General features: G+C 38.2%; 1 protein-coding gene across 2 annotated transcripts in view; it reads right to left on the bottom strand.

The window, feature by feature from the left end:
* Nucleotides 1-18218, bottom strand: part of LOC126979913 (uncharacterized) — a 29869-nt gene that overhangs the window by 1500 nt on the left and 10151 nt on the right. For both annotated transcript variants that reach the window (XM_050829507.1, XM_050829505.1), the window contains 3 exons: nucleotides 7115-7336; nucleotides 5168-5353; nucleotides 1034-1183 (listed from right to left, as the gene is read on the bottom strand). In XM_050829507.1, coding sequence (XP_050685464.1) covers nucleotides 1041-1183; nucleotides 5168-5353; nucleotides 7115-7336 — 551 coding nt within the window. In that variant the 3' untranslated portion in view covers nucleotides 1034-1040. The remainder of the gene's footprint in view (nucleotides 1-1033; nucleotides 1184-5167; nucleotides 5354-7114; nucleotides 7337-18218) is intronic.

Raw genomic sequence — 18218 nt, 5'->3', positions numbered from 1 at the left:
AGACATATTTCCCCTATGCCCTATTTCAAAGCAAAATAAATAATTTCATTTCAATTAATTCATCATTTCATTAGATAATCTAGATAGTCTCTTGCTGTTAGACAACCGATAAAAACAGGCCAGATTTAATACTTAAGTTTGCGTGATAAGCTTCGTCTTACACTTGCAATTTGTATGACACTTTGTGTTAGTATCTCAAAATAGAGCTAAACTCTAAGCTCAGAATTTGTGGGTCAGTACTACTACTGTTCTTGTCAGAATGATGACGAAAGACTGTACCGACAGTCCGAACGATCAGCCGGCAATATTTGAAAAACGTGCATAGATTACATATTATTGAAATAAAATATTTTTTGAAAGATTAAAACTCAAATGAAAATATTGTTGTTGTTTAATAATACTTGCGAATTTTACTATCATAGAGACTAGAACAGCGATACAGGAGAGATAATAAATTATAACTGGGTTTTACAGGCTTTCGTCGCAGATGAATTGGGTGTTTGACTATTTCTTTTCATTAATTTACTATAAACCTTGATAAAAATAATTATATATATTGAAAATAAAATCTAAATACAAAGTTACGAGGCATTTTAACTCTTGAAGTAAGGGTATTCCGTCCCTATCTCACAAAACAAATATTTATATAAAGCTACAATGGCAATACTAAGATGTGACGTCACATTTTATTATTGCTATCTCCGTCTAATCCGAAATATTAAAATCCTTATAACTTTTTCCTTAATCGATTGCATTAATTTTTGCGACCTTTTATTTATTTTTAAATACCCAACCTGGCCCTCAAGGCGTAAGGGGAGCGTCCCCCGGGTGGCGAATGGGGGAGTGGTCGGTAGTACAGGTTGGCTACGCCCGCGGCTAAGTCCGATGGACTCGCTGACCAACGATGGATGCGGTTCTAACTAACTTACTGTTATGAAACCGAACACGAGAAAGATGGACTCTAATGTCGAAGGTCAAGTCTCACGCAGGAGTAGGTAAGTAAGTAAGTACACAATTATTGTAAGACACAAACCTGCCGTTTACATGGAGAGGTATCCCCTGGCAGCGGAGCGGCGGCGTCCCACCAGGTAGGCCACCAGAACCACCACCACGAGGCCACCCAGAGCGCATCCCACCGCGATCGGCACCGCGTCCGGTACGTCGTCGCCGCCGCACTGCCGAGCTGGAACACGACACCAGAACATATAAACGATCGGGCAGCCTGGCACTGGATCATGATAATATTGTACCAATAGTAATAATACTAATGGCGTTGCACAACATTGTACAGTTAGCGCGCCAGTTGGATGCAGTCGAGGCCTGGAGCCTCCGCAAAAATCAATTAAAGAAATAGGGACTCTTGCGGCCATACAATAAGATATAATTCGGATCGCACAGCGCTATTAACCTACTTTTTATTTACCTAGAAGTTGCCTCTCTTTCTATTGCGCGACTCTTACCTCTTCTGACGACATTAGGGTTGTCTTTTATACCTAAATCTGTACCTACCTAGTATAAAGTCAACTTATAAAAATAGCTTAAGTTTTTCTAAACTATAAATAGGTATCCTAATCGTTATTTTAAATCAACATTACTACCTACATTAGTTGCACATAGTAATGTTGTGCGTTGGAAGACCACGACATACTCAAACCCACTTAAATTCAAAATGGAATAGGAGGACAAACGGGCGTACGAGTCACCTGTTGTTAAGTGATCACCGCCGCCCACAGTCTCTTGCAACACCAGAGGAATCACAGGAGCGTTGCCGGCCTTTAAGGAAGGTGTACGCGCTTTTTTTGAAGGTACCCATGTCGTATCGTCCCGGAAACACCGCACAAGGAAGTTCATTCCACAGCTTTGTAGTACGTGGAAGAAAGCTCCTTGAAAACGGCACTGTGGAGGACCGCCACACATCCAGATGGTGAGGATGATATCCTCATTTGTGGCGTGTCGTGCGAAGGTGGAATAATATAATAATAAATAATAATAATAGCTATCATGAATGGTATTTTCATTATAATAATAATGACACTTTAAGTGCGATTGTTTCAGTATCTTTACGAAGCTAAAAAAAATACATTTGGTGTGATGATGTGATGAATGATCTTTAATATGCTTTGCTTTTTTTTATGTTTCTCCATTGTTCAACGATCGGTCGGACCGGTGAAATAGGTGACGAACAATGCTCGCGCGTGCGTCACTGATCGCTCGTGAGTCCTTACTGGATAGACTCTCAGTACACGAGACAGGCCTGCTAACGATAATGAAACTGCAAACCGTACTGACGCAACAGGACGAGCGCTAGGGGGTTGAAAGTCAAACGGGAGCGGCCATCACCTTCCATAAATATCCACGATATTCCGTTGCATTAATAAGGTCGCAGTACATATGGACGAACAAAGAAACATCAGTAAGTTATCGGAAATGGCGGGCGATGCGACGCGGTATCAATGTGATAACGGACGCGGGCCATGAAGGTTTACAATGCAATGCAGTCATTAATATATTGTTTATCAATGCGCTTGCTGTACGAAGAACAACTCTAATACAACGCAGTAAAGCAATAGACTATACTAGACGATCTGGCAGCTCGATTAGTCTCCGCTACGGTCCAACTAGATACCGCACTACCTAAGAACAATAGCTTTTTACTGCGGCAACTATCAGATGCTTGTGTGTGTAGCATCTTCACACTAATATGGCATCTTTCAAATTTTGTAACATACGCTTCGTGTTATTTTACATTGAAACTAATAAGATACAAAATACTTACTGATGATATGTGATCCCAGTGTCTTTCTTATTTCTTGTAGTATTTTTTTTTTCAAAGTTTTACTACGCAACCCGGCATTTTAGTTTCAATTATTAGCAAAGTTAAACAGAACATGTGGCACGTCAACGTAGTATTAGTTGCCGCTGTTTGCGACTACGCCTGCGGTATTTAGTTGGAGCGCAGCGGAGTCCAATTCTTAATTTAAGGGTTTAACATTGAAAATACTAAGAAGGTAGTGTCAAGCGTTGCTGACTGTTTACGACTTGACAATCAAAATCGGTTGGAGCATAGTTTCTCAACCTTATTTTGCTCACCGCCCACTTTGAGAATATGCCTTTTTCTAGAGTATTAGAGTGTATTTTTTTGCCTTTTTAGACTATATTTTTTAATGTACCCACGCCCCATCTGCGCCATCTCAATGCCCTCTAATTTTCTCTGGGTCTTCTACTACCCGAAATTCTCAAACGCCCACAAGGGGGCTTTATCGCCCACGTTGAGAACCTATGGTTAGAGTAACAAACGATTCGCTATCCTTTTCTATCTTACTGTATCACCGTTAGAGATGTTTTTCTCTCTTGCACACTTTGTTCGTTTATACGCTATATTGCAAGTCTATGAGTAAATCTATCGCAAAAGGTCGAATATTTAAATATAAAATAATTTAAATGGCGAGCTTGCATGCATTTTGGGACCCACTGATAGAGATAGCGTACATATTGGAAATTTACCTAGTTATATTTGTAGAACGAGATAAAAGTAACAAAAAACCAAATGGTATGTCTAAAAAAGTGGGAGTAAAAAATATATAAAACAAACTATAATTATTACTCTTAGATTAAGGATTGGTCTCCGCTGCGATCCATCTATCGCAGGCGTGGTCGCAAAGTGCGGCAACTAAATACTACGCCCAAGTGGGCGTACTCAAGCAAGTCTCGAGCGAGATTGGTGTGACGCTGACGAGGTTCCTACGCCTCTTAAAAGTACAATACATTTTCACCATGCATATACTTAATAGTGTAATGAAAGTGGTCTTGAGGATATAATTTCAACTCCGGCACATTAAGGCAACACGTTTCCTAGCTGCTAGCCTTTTATTTTATGATAATGAGGGACGAGACGAGCAGGATGTTCAATTGATGGTAATTTATACGCCATGCCCATTACAATGCAGTGCCGCTCAGGATTGTCTCAAAACCCAATAATTCTGAGCGGCACTACAATTGCGCTCGTCACCTTGAGACATAAGATGCTAAGCCTCATTTGCCCAGTAATTTAGTGAAATTACTAGCTAGTGAGCTAGTTAACTAGTGAGCTACGGCGCCCTTCAGACCGAAACACAATAATGCTTACACATTACTGCTTCACGGCAGAAATAGGCGCCGTTGTGGTACCCATAATCTAGCCGGCTTCCTGTGCAAAGGAGCCTCCCACTGGTAAAGCCACTGGTAGCCTGGATTCCACACTTCATTCTTAGAAATAGGGAGTTGAGAGCGGGCGCGCTAGTGCAAGCAGGGGGCACAATAGATCCTAGGATTAAAGTGTATTTGAATCCTCCAATCTTAATAAAAGTGTTTAAGGATAAAAAAAATTAAAATATATACACGCAAACACACTGCATTAGTAATTCCATTAGGTGCGATTTGGCCATGTTGAAGGGGAGCTACAATTGATCCATAGTCCGACAACTTCGTGCGCGATAGTCTCACGGGGTTACAGACGGTTGCGGGGACGGGACGGGACAGATGTCAGCGGGGACGGGACGGGACGGGACAGATGTCAGCGGGGACGGGACGGGACAGATGTCAGCGGGGACGGGACGGGACGGGACAGATGTCAGCGAGGACGGGACGGGACGGGACAGATGTCAGCGGGGACGGGACGGGACGGGACAGATGTCAGCGGGGACGGGACGGGACAGATGTCAGCGGGGACGGGACGGGACAGATGTCAGCGGGGACGGGGCGGGACGGGACAGATGTCAGCGGGGACGGGACGGGACGGGACAGATGTAAGCGGGGACGAGACGGGACAGATGTCAGCGGGTAGCGAGTGGTGTTGCGGGGAAGGGCATCGCTTGAGATTGCCGTCGGACTAGTCGCAGCGGGGTATGAGTCTCATAAGGTGGTCGTAATTCCAGTAAAACGCTCCAAACCACAATCGTGTCGAAATATTAGGAACACAACTGGCCACGTGATTCATATTAATAGACTGACAAAAAATGGCAGCCCTACTGTCACTCCTTAAATGACATCATGACTTAGTAGCCGTACCCACATGTATGGAATACACTAATATTTATTCAACTTTTCGAATTCCTTAAAATGTGATGTTTGTGGCTTAGAACGTTTTCCAGGAACTACGTCCATAAAGCAATAATAATAACTAGGTTACCTGCGCTGAACACTTCACTGTGGGCAGTCCTGAAGGCTTCCTCCTGCAGCTGGCTCAGGGTGAGAGTGGCCACCAGGTTCTGCTCCGCCGTCATGTTCAGCTTGGTGGGCGCGTCGCAGCGGTACGACGTGGCCAGGGGCGTGTGCCACTCCTTGCCGTGCCAGAGGTTCACGGCCTCCGTCAATGCTGTCAACGTAAACTGGGATTAAAGGACAAGCACATAGGAGTGGGAGTTTTTGAATAATCATTAAACTTTATAGTAGAGATAAACATTTATATATATATATATATATATATATATATATATATATATATATATATATATATATATATATATATATATATATATTCTACCGCATTTATCACGGGGAGCGTTCCGAAGAGCTGTTTTACCTGCCTTACCTTCGCACGACACGCCACAAGTTAGGATATCATCCCCACCATCTGGATGTGTGGCGATCCTCCACAGTGCGGTTTACAAGGAGCTTTCTTCCACGTAATACGAAGCTGTGGAATGAGCTTCCTTGTGCGGTATTTCCGGGACGATACGACATGGGTACCTTTAAAAAAAGCGCGTACACCTTCTCCTAAAGGCCGGCAACGCATCTGTGATTCCTCTGATCTTGCAAGAGAATGTGCGCGGCAGTGATCACTTAACAACAGGTGACCCGTACGCTCGTTTGTCCTCCTATTCCATAAAAAAAAATATAGTTTGTATCACAAATTTATTTTATTGAACCAACATTTTTAATAATTTGAAAATGTTAGATGTCAATATTCAACATGCAACAACTGAGTATTCCTTAAATCAAAACTAGAACAAAATAAAAACTAATAGGACATCTGGATTCGAACCGGGGTCTTATGCTTTCTGGTCTCCGGATCACCCAATGTCCCATCTCAGCTATTATAGTCTTGTTTATAGTGGCGGAATTTACCTTTGGATTCTAATGTTATTGTAGCTGTTTCTCATTAAAACACGGATAAAACTACATTTTTTAATATTTAAGCCCGATTTCTCTCCCCCGAAACTACATGTATACTAAAGTTCATTAAAATATATAATTATCTACAAGAATTGCTCGTTTAAAGATATAAGATAACATATTGGATTGCGACATTTGTTTCCGAAGCGGTTTCGTGTACGGGTCTACCGTCTAAAGCATAGGTTCTCAACGTGGGCGATAACGCTCCCTTGTGGGCGTTTGAGACTTTCGGGGGGGCAATAGAAGACCCAGAGAAAATTAGGGGGCATTGAGATGGCGCAGATGGGGCGTGGGTAGATTAAAAAATATAGTCTAAAAAGGCAAAAAAATACACGAAAACACTCTGGAAAAAAACATATTCTCAAAGTGAGTTCGGTGAGCAAAATATAACTATGGTAAGGTATGGTATGAATATGGTATGGTATGTAAGAAATCAATTTTGAGAAAATAAATGCCTTTAATGGCTGTTATGCCATTCGCCTATTGTGATAGGATAGAAAAACTTTTCCAACAAAAAAATCTGTAAAAAAATAATTTGAGTCATCAACAGCTCATTAGCTGTATTCTACTTAGATAGCACTCTTGAATATAATCAGTCGATACATTATATATATATAATAAAAATGGTCTTCGTTTGAGGCTCAATCACGCCTAAACCACTGATCGTATCGACATGAAACTACCACCAATCGATGCGAAATTTATCCTAGATGGTTTATGGCTACTTATTTTTTTATTGTATTTGTAATAAGATGAATAAAATTTAATTTACTTCCTTTTAAAACTCGCCCAGCGAAGCGGGCGGGAACAGCTAGTATATTATATTATCGTTTAATTTGATAAATATACTTTGTGACAAAACAACTAGATCTGAGACAAAGCGCAATTTGATACGAAAACCAAACACGCAGCGCTGCGCCCGTCATAGATATTCGTGCCTGTAATAACTCCTTAAACTTACATGAATTGACGAACAGAGTGGGCGACAGTGTGACATTAAGGCTCTTCAGCATGTAGTCCTTGGTGGTGTCATTGCTCTGGAAGACCAGGAGGAGAGTGTTGGTTTCGTTGGAGTCGGCGCTGACGGGCCAGCTCAGCCTCAGCCACTGGCTGTTGTTGGCGCAGCTGCCGTCAACAATGGAAGCATTCACCGGCACGTTCATGGTTACGTTCTCCGAACTCGCTGGAAATAATCAAATAAATCAATCAAATCAAATCAAAATCACTTTATTCATGTAGGTCACGGAAATGACACTTATGAATGTCAAAAGTTTACTTTTCTCTTTACATTTACCACCACTTCGTAAAAGGTTGAGCTTTAATGGGAAGAAGTGGCAAGATTTTAAATCAACATTTACAACAGCCTAGCGAAACTATCTAAGAAAAAGTGATTGTATGAAACGTGCAGTGATTGATAGATTGACAGCTATAATCTTATAAAAAACGGAGTTAGCCGAATATACTAGGTTTTAAGCAATTGTTCGCTTTCAAACTTAGCCGGATAATACTTCGTCGCCATATTGTAATTACTATTTTAAACTTATGTCGTCAAATTTCACTGCACGTTTCATACTAAAGTAAATTTCAATTTTTACTTAGGCAGTTACACCTCTTAAAACGTAGTATTTACATCCTCTTTGATTTACACCTTCATCGTTTTACAAATAATTTTCATTACAAAATATGTAAAGTGATGCAACAAAAATACTCAAACGTCAAAGTGTCAATGCCTTACACGAAATCAAAAAAAAAGTATATGTAAATTAACACAGAACAAAAGTTATAAAGTACAGTAGGTGCTTCATCCACACACACCAAATAAATAAAGGTATTTTGCGAGCGTTGTATTAGCATCGAATATTTAACAATATTATGATATCACGACCAGTCAAAGTATGCCGTTGTCATTATATTTATGTATATCGTATATCTGTTTAGTTCAATGTTTTGTGTAAATAGTGTGATAATAATATCTATTTTTTAAACAGACTAAGTTAGCTGCTACTTGCTGCCTCGCGTAATTCTAGACGACCCCAATACTAATAAATAATTATAGTTTTAAAAAATTGCGTGAGTACAAAGTAGACAGTCAGAAGTGAAACCTGCTTTGTGCATCAACCTCTTAGCTACATATGACATCCTGGTACATGTTGCGACGATGACACATTATTGTTATGTTGTTATGGGGCAGTGCGGCCGATATTAATACTATCTTTGTGCTGCAGAAGAGGGCTATTCGCGCGATTTATAACCTAGGTCCTAGAGAATCATTAAGAGAAAAATTTAAAGAAATAAACATTTTGACTGTTGCTTCTCAATACATTTTTGATAATGTTCTGTATGTTCATAAGCACATTGAGGAATTCTCTAGAAACTGTGACATTCATAATGTTAACACGAGGAACAATCATAAGCTTGTTATGCCTACTACTCGGTTGGGTCGAGTTAGTAAGTCTTTTGTTGGGCGATGTATATGCTTCTACAATATGATCCCAGAAAATGTACAAAACAAATGTGTTACGAAATTTAAAAGAATTGTTAAAAAACGTTTGTGCGGGAAAGGTTATTATAGCATAAACGATTTTCTTAATGACACCACGGACTGGGAATAAAGCGAACACCCTCAGGCTCTTTAATTATCAATGTTTATTGTACGATATCACATTGTAATCCATATTTTATATAAAAAAAAGCCCGCTGAGTTTCTTGCGCCCATTCTTCTCAGGTCTGAGGCAGTCTCTTTTGAATGGGTGGTAGTTTTTGACGTTCAATAAGTGTTTTTAAATCCTATTTTGAATAAAAATATTTGAATTTGAATTGAAACCGCTATGAAAGATATTACTATCACCGCTACCATATTTATGTTCTCCTGGTGTCTATTTAGTAATATGTCGTGCGCATAACGTAAGAACATATTAAGGTATACTCGCGTCATACATATGACAATCTCTTCTTCAACTATGACCGCCCGGTCCCTAAAACTGTATAATACTTCCATCTCATTTTCCCCCACGTTAAATCTTATGAATTTATGTGTCTGTCTCATTTAACTGTCGCACTTATTCGTTTCATCGACTTTCACATCACAACGATGCATAATAACTTTCCAACACGGTAAATTTAGTCAATTTAATAAAAATATTAAATTTTTGTATAGAACGATCAAGGTCTGACAATGCGATGCTGGTAATATATATTGTACCTATCAAAATAAATGCCATTTAATGAGAAAGAAAATCTGTGCAAGTACAGAAAAAGTTAAACAGATAATTGTGAGCAATCAAAGGGCAATAGAAAGAAGTTTGTTATATATTAAGAAGATATACAAAGTAAGAAGCGAAGGATAAGACAGAAGACCAAGATCACCGATGCAGTCACACATGCACTGGCATTTCGGCTGGCTGCCCTTCTGATAGTATATTGCACAGTATACTGACAGACGGTGGTCTACAGAAATTACACGTTGGAAGGGGCCACCATCAGGAAAACTAAATGTAGGAAGGCTAATAATAAGGTTGATGATAGTACAATCAGCAAGAAAACAATGGATGCAGAAAGCACTTGACAGAAAGTTGTGGTTGAAGTTGGAAGAGGCCTGTACCAAATCTGGAATCAATATCTCAAAAACCGTAATAAATAGCAATTGTACTAACAACCAAGACTAAGCTACAATAAATACTAATAATATCTAAATATTTTTGATATATGGAATAAATGGCTATATTATTATTAGCTGTGCTAGTACCTTTGTAGCTTTGCTCTTAGCTTATCGAAAATGTCTCCGGAGAGTTATTTTAAAAACGTTTTAAGACAGAACGGCGTGAGAACAACGACGGTTCGACTTTTTGTACAAGAAAATTATCTTATTTTGGAACATTGATATAGGCGCTATTCTAGCTGATTTAACTGAAGCGTCAAGACTTGACGTCTTTGAAGTCGCGAAGGCAAAACTTGTAGAGAAAAAAAAACACATAAAGAATGAAACTACAAGTTATTTGATGTCAGCCGCGGTTTCACGAGAAAAACCTTACTGCGAACCTTGACTTCAATTCGGCTAGATAACTGTGTATCAATGACAGTGGATGTAAAGTCAGATAGTGGAAACTTCAGAAAGCCTAAGAGGAAAAGTTTTCGGGATCTGTTAGGACTGGATCGGGCAGTTGCTATTTATTTATTTATTGCACCAACAAAGTATGTATATAGAGACAAAAATATAAGTTGAGTGCTACCTCAACTATTGACGGGACTTCTAAAAAAGTGTCCACCAATAATAATGGTAATTGGTCATTCTGAAATTACCATAAAAACGAATTTACTTAATATTAGTTCCGAGCTTGGCAAAACTGACAAAGTTGATGGTCTGCGGTCACAAGCAAAAAATTTAAATGGCCGTAATGATAAGGCGTGCAACATAAAAACAATACATTGAGATATTATAGTATGGAATATACATTTTAATCGCAAAAAGTTAAATGCCACAAACGCAAGGAAACCGGAAACTATAAAAGTCAGTATCCGAACAGAAAGAAAACCCAGTTAATGTTTTAGTGACGCAATCGCCAATAGTGATTCTAATAAGAAAGATTCGAATGTGGAGCCAGGTGTAAGTACGAATATCACATCTAACGAAGAAAGCTTATTTGGAGAAAGAAAATGTGAAATTGTTACTCATCTATCGCTATCGGGTCACATAAGTGAATATTTCACGTTTTGCGATTAAAATAATGAACATTAATTCAGTGGTTACTGTGGAACGTCAAGCACTATTTATTCAGATCTGGGCGGCCTTACAGGCAAAATACCTTCTCTTGTTTGTGGATAACACTATGGCATATGATTTCCTACTGAAATAGAAGAATGAGGTTTGATAATGTTTAAAGGATTTGTAGGAATGGTTGGCAAAAAAAATATAAACAATTTGTGTAAAGTTGTTACAAGTTTCGGACTAGGCACGTGTTTCGTCTTGACAGACATGCAAGGGAAACCAGAGTCAACTAAGATTAATATTATGTGCGGCCACAGGTCACGACAATTTTAACAGGCATCTCTTTAATATAGGACAGGCCTCTATGCAGAGGTTGCCTGGGGGCAGAGGAAACAGCCGCTCACGTTCTGCTGGAATGTAGTGAGGTGGCAAACTACAGGGCGAAGCACCTGGAGTCACCAGGCGCTCTTCGGGAAGTCTTCCGAGACGTTAAGAAGTTGGGTGACTTCTTGGAGGAGCTTGGATGGTTGGAGTAGCCTCTACCACCCTCGCACGCAAAATAGGCGCATATGACGTCGAGTTGCGGAAAGCGCCCGTATGAAGAAGAAGAAGAAGATACATTTGATAATGAATACTAGATGACCTGACAGACGTTGTTCTGTACATAATAAATTAAATACTGATTTTTTATGAATTTGTCAATAATATTTCATAATATCAAGAATTATTTCGTAAGATATGCTCCCTGTTGTTATAGTGAAATTGTTTCACAGCAGAACTGGCAAACCGTGCGGCAATTATTTATCTCATACAAAATATGGCCATACAAAACAAATATTGGAAATAAAAATAATTATTATGCGTCCCAAAACGAAATAAAAACTATCCTATCTCTCAAGTTGTGCTGCACTCCATGAAGTAATCCCCATTAAAATCCGTTCATTAATTTAGGAATTCACAGTAAACAAACATCAGGACACTTCAAACCAACGTAAAGGCATACCTTAAAAACCCTACAATATACAACGTCATCTTTTTTCAAGGTTTTGAAGATGCCGAAAAGGACCTAATATAGAGAAAGGAAGTCCTACAAATGATTTGAAGCAACGAGAAGCAAGAGTGGCCTTCGACTACGTTATTTACAATACTTACAAAATTTATAACTGTTAATATCATTTCGGTAGAACCAAGAGTTAGGTTATTTATTTTAAACACTATGGTTCTTATGGCTTCAATTTTATTAAATATTCCGCCGCTCAGAATTTTTGGGTTTTTAAAGGAATCTGAGCGGCACTGCATTGTAATGGGCAGGGCGTATCAAAACATTGTAAAAATTAGAACAGCCACCATGTTAATTAAAAATAAATCACAAAAGTTACAAGTTTTAGGGTCTTTTAGGGTGGTAAGCCTGACTCGGCCGATCTGTTTTAATACAGTCAAATACCGTATTATTTTATACGCACTCAGCTACTTTGGATGTTAACTGTACGATCTCGTTACAAATGTGGAGCATGAGATAATTATGGCTGCGGTTGCATTACAAGGTGCCATTTTCTGAGTAAGTACTGTTAGTTGCTAACAAGAAAATACAAGCAAACATGAGCGAGCTGAGATAAAAACTTGTGAATTCAATTAAGTATTATAATATGAACTTTATAATTAATGTCAGCTAAATAAAATGCACATACAAAATAAATTCGTTTTCATGGCAAAATGAGAACAGTTTGCCCCACAGCTGCAATGAATAGTAGGCATTTTACTGTGATCTAATATTATGTCACATCTACGTAGTTGATATGTTTAAGAAAATAAATGATAAGGATTGCGAGATGCACAGTTTTTGCGAAAACTTAGCGCTTCAAAAATTGTATTAAAATATAATGCAAATTCATTTCTGACTTCACATAATCATGAGTGACGACCTAAAGAATGTCTGGTTCAAAGCCATAAAGTTTCGGTGTGTATTAGTAAGTGAATAAATAATGTAATATATAATCTATACTAATATTATAAAGCTGCAGTGTTTGTTTGTTTGAACGCGCTAATCTCTGGTACTACTGGTCCGATTTGAATGATTCCTTCAGCGTTGGGTAGTCCATTTATCGAGGAAGGCTATAGGCTATATATGTTTTTTTTTCAAAATTAGGGATCCGTAATAAAATTGCTATTTTGTAACACAAGGTGTAAAATTGAAAACCTATTTTTGCGTGCGCTGCAAAAACTATTGACAATAGAACAAAATGATGTACAGGCTATAATATAGGCAATATTTTATTACTTATAAAACTATCGCGTGAACTATACTTTATATGGCAAAACAACGTTTGCCGGGTCAGCTAGTAATATTATAATGGCAGTACCTACTACCTCGGACGAACACTGCGCAGATGTGAGTTACACGTTTCTTAAGTCACATTTTCAATTTTAATTGTAATTAAAATGTATGTAACTAATTATGAATAATAGTGTATCAATGAATGTATGACTCATAGCGGTAGCGGAGAAACGATTTATAACTAGAATTGTGAATTGAAAGAAATTTGTCCATGATTTGCTGCTATTTTCGTGGGATAATTTTTGATATATATATAATCTGAATCTCGGAAACGGCTCCAACGATTTTCATAAAATTAAGTATGCAGGGGATTTCGGGGGTGATAAATCGATCTAGCAAGGTTTCAATTTAAAAAAAATGGTTTTATCCATGTTTGAATGAGAAACAGCTACAATAACATTAGAATACAAAGGTAAATTTCGCCACTATATACAAGACTATTATAGCTCAGATGGGACATTGGGTGATCCGGAAAGCAGAAGACCCCGGTTCGAGTCCAGATGTCCTATTAGTTTTTTTTTTGTTCAAGTTTCGTACATTCTTAAAAATCCGAGCAAGGCTCGGTCGTCCGGATGTTTATATTAATACGCAATGGGCGGCTGTAACGCTAGAAGCGATCTCTTAAATACAATCCATTAAAGTCGAGCTAGGGGTTCAAAGCCTCAATACTAGAATATAGATTGATCTCCCATTAATAACACTGTCCAAGTTTGCACTGAAAAAAGGAGAAATGGAATCCTCACGTGAGATAGGTTTGTTACGGCGACCGTGCCACGTTGTCAGAGGTACAGAAATAATGAAGTCTGACAACCTTTTTCGTACATTCTTATCGTACGTGATCTACTTTTCACTATCAGTTATCAATCTCTTCAAAAACGGTTCGGTTTCTTTACAACTCAATAGAGAATCGGAAATTAATACACGGTTCATTAGGTTTCTTTTGGTGAGCTCGTGTGCCACAGAAATACCTAGTTTTTTGTACCTCGCTTTCGAATGGATCAAAACTGTTTTGCTGTCAAATCCTAGTTCTTCAGTTATATCGTAACAACTGATATAGCTCTTGTGATTACTCTGGTGTTGCAAGAGAATGTGGGCGGCGGTGATCACTTAACACCAGGTGACCCGTACGCTCGTTTGTCCTGCTATTCCATTAAAAAAAAACTAATATCGACATCTTGCTTCGCTTTTTCAAAATTGCAACCATTTTTCGGGAATTTCTTTGACATGAATATTCCCGGATTGAAAATTATTTAAAATGTATCGAAATTCTACATTAGATTCACTCATTTTGACAGAAGAAACAACAAGTGATAAATACCTGGTAATGACATATTATATAATTCTTTTTATGAAATGTAACTTTGTTATAAAAACCAGTCAGATACACCCAAAGAGATTATATGACAACTTTTTTTTATGAAAAGAAGGCACGAGACGAGCAGGACGTTTAGCTGTTGGTAATTGATACGCCCTGCCCATTACAAGCAGTGCCGCTTGAAAAAACAAACCAAAAATTCTGCCTCATTTGCCCAGGAATTTCACTAGCTACGGCGCCCGTCAGACGGAAACACAGTAATGTTTACACATTACTGCTTCACGGAATTATGTACTGTATAATTATACATTACGTAATAACTACTATATTATGCGAAAACACTTTTACTCCGACCTATTATTTCAGACCTTTCAAAATAAGGTGAATGCCGACCCGTATCAAACGTGTTTTCAACCACATAAAAAATGGTACTAAGCACCAACAAGACGTAAATAGATGCATCGTATCTATAGTGGCCATAACATCAACGTAAAATACAATTAGTGTTTATCATAACCGGTCGAGGAAGGTCGCCGCGTGATCTCTCTCGATACACTTGGAGATAAATGCAGTTCAGACTATAACAAACACAATATGCATGCGCATTTATAGATCCGTACAAAGCTTTGGTAAGACGAATTCATAAATAACTTTACGTGTCGAGACCGCTTTTGTATATTATGCTTATGCGCATCTTTTTGTTTCTAAAGGCCGGTACGCATTACAGCATTATGGCGCGTTGCGGCAGAGTTGGTTCCGAGAGACCTAGAATTCGCGCAGCGCCACGACTAGCAGTGCAGCGACGCTCATTGCGACACAGAAAAGGGCGCGTCGATTCAGTATACTGTTAATTGTTTCAGTTATAAAATTTTGTCTTCGACATTCTGAAGTGAGAGAGAGATTCAAAAATTATATAAGTATAAATAAAAATAAATATAAGTCATCGTTAAATAAGTACTTTTTATAAAATCCTTCATCTAATATAATTTTACCTGCGGCTAGCTAATTGTTAAGTTAATAAGTTTAATCGATAATTGATTTAATTTATTAAATAACTGTTATTAAAAATAAATGTTCCTTTTTTTATGTTTGTGTAATTAAATTATAAGCGGCTTCACATACACTATATGTGTGTGTTATTATATTTTAAGATATAAACTACATTGTATTTTAAATAAATATATGAAAAAAGTTAATGTGAAATCGTGCAGTCATTAAAGAAGGCGAGGAAACAAATAATGATATTCGCATTCTTGAAAGCATGACTTTGGTATGTAAACAATCCATTTCTTCTTATTTCTTTTTCTTCCATAACTCATTCTCCTTCTGCACACAACAAAGAAATAATGACCAAATCCTCGTCACTATCGCTATCTTGTAACATTTACTCGCACGCGAAATGCTATAGAAATGACGCGAGCTGCCGCTTTCTGCAGTAATTGTAATGCGATAGCTGCCGTAGAGCGACATGGAGCGACCCGCCGCCGCGGCCGCGCAGTGCTGCTCTAATGCAGTCCGGCCCTAAAGTGTACCGTTTGTATATGTTTAAGTTTAGTCACAATCTATCCCTTATGAAATTCAAAATGTAATTAATTGCAATAGGAATATTTAAATGAAGAACACTGTGTAGACTAGATGATTCGTGATGGGATAACGTTATATTTTTTGTTACCAATCAATCGTGTGTATTTTTCCTATCCTGATGGTTGTGACCACCATTCTGATCTCTGTCAACAACAGAGGAAATGGAAGTAGAATCCACAGTATGGTTGTAGGTTCCTACGTGGAAGAAATTTCTTAGCCACGCTATGGAACGCTAACGAACGCTGTACATTCAGAAGGCAAGGATGCTATATGTATTCAACTATAATTCACGTCTATTCTTTACGGCCTCGATTTTAAGTGAGGCGATTGGACTCTAGACCCGTGTGATAACCACCCGTCCGGCTCAATCCGGAGATGTCCGGACTCTCAGACTCTAGTCCGGATTTTGTCCGGCTCTCTAACTAGTCCGGATTTTATTTTTAATTAGATGTAATAAAGTATGAAATCTACATATTAACTTATATCAAACATGTCTTTTATTTTTACGTGAAAACAAAATCTAAACGAAATCAACTAAGAAGTCCAGACTATTATTGTAATGTCAGGCCTTTTGTCAGGACTTTTCAAATTACTGAATGGTAACCAGGTAAGTAAGTGAACAATCACACATAATAAGGCTCACAATTGCTTATGCCTTACACCAACTTATCGTATTATCTTCTTTGGAAATAAGTCTACTTAGACTTCCGAAAATTGAAAATGTAATTAATTTTTCAGTGTGATGTGCGTGGTTGAAATAGAAGTATATTTATTTACCATAGGCAGTGGACAATAACATATTCCAGCAACATTTGGTGAGCCTCAAGTAGCTACATCAGTTCGTAAAGGGGCTTTGGACACGAGACTTTCGAGTCGAGATTTGTATAATTATGGATTTCCGCAAAGTAACGCCTGATTCAATATTTTCTTTTTATTATTATCTTCTGTATAAACTGCTATACTATAGTAGTGAACAGTTATTATGTGAATATTCTGTGAGTGTTTATCGCCACGTGTGTGTCCTACGGCTTCTGGCCTTGACAGATGTGTACACAACTCAACAGCGACGCTCAATAATTTATTGTTTTATTTACCCAGACCCCAGGCGGACATGTTTGACGTGAACTTATTCGAAGGTGATAAGTGATAGCCCTCTCTCCGCACAATTTATCATCGTTCACAACCTACAGGATATAGGTACAATACTTGTAATGTACACCTATTTACAATCCGGCAACGCTCCTGTGATTCCATAGACCAAGTATAGAAACTAGAGTAATTGATAGCTTCCGTCTCACTCACACGAGAAAAAGAAAAACTTATGCGCGTCTTATGTAAAGAAATTAGATAGAGTGATTAGATTCTGTGTATCGTTTTTTTTTCAAGGTCACACACATGGTGTGCTAAACAAACTTGACAGCGCTGCACAGAAAACTTGTGAAACGTGTGAAATATCCACTATTTATTCAACATCAGTGACAATTTTAAGTAGAATCGGGGGAAATATGGTGCGATGTTGTGTTTTACGATGTAAAAGTGATAGTGAAAGAACACTTGTGTTATATTATGTACCTATTATACCTATATATATATATATATATATATATATGATATTATCTGTCTCCACGCGACTTATCTTGGCCACGCCAAACCGATGTCTTGTTACTATACTTGGTCTATGTGTGATTCCATAAAAAAATTTACAGGTTATCCCTATATATTATGTATTGTTAGACGCATAGTGAGAAGACGTCATCTAGGATAGGATGACAGGGGGCGTCATGGTGCAAGTGATGACAGGAGATGTCATCTTGGAAGCGTTGGCAATCAGTGGGGGTGTCGGCGAGTCCATATAAGCCCATTCGCGCTTCATTGGAGAATTTCGTGTAATGTGAACTAGTATAAGGGGAAACCGTGTCCGTTGCGAAAGTCAACCAATTATTGCAATATAGATTGATATCTCTTTTAATAAATTACGATGTAACTCTCTTTTGTAACAGATTAATTAAATTCCTATTTAAAAGTATGAATGAGTGTCAGTACTCGTTGATTGTGTTTTTCCTATGTCAATTTCAACTCAGGTGCCTAGGAGTATATTATGTATATCACTGGCAATAAGTTTCTTG

The sequence above is a fragment of the Leptidea sinapis genome, chromosome 4, assembly GCF_905404315.1.
Source record: "Leptidea sinapis chromosome 4, ilLepSina1.1, whole genome shotgun sequence".
Lineage (NCBI taxonomy): Eukaryota > Metazoa > Arthropoda > Insecta > Lepidoptera > Pieridae > Leptidea > Leptidea sinapis.
The sequence above is the reverse complement of the archived record's forward strand: the minus strand, read 5'-3'. Positions and strand labels throughout refer to the sequence as shown.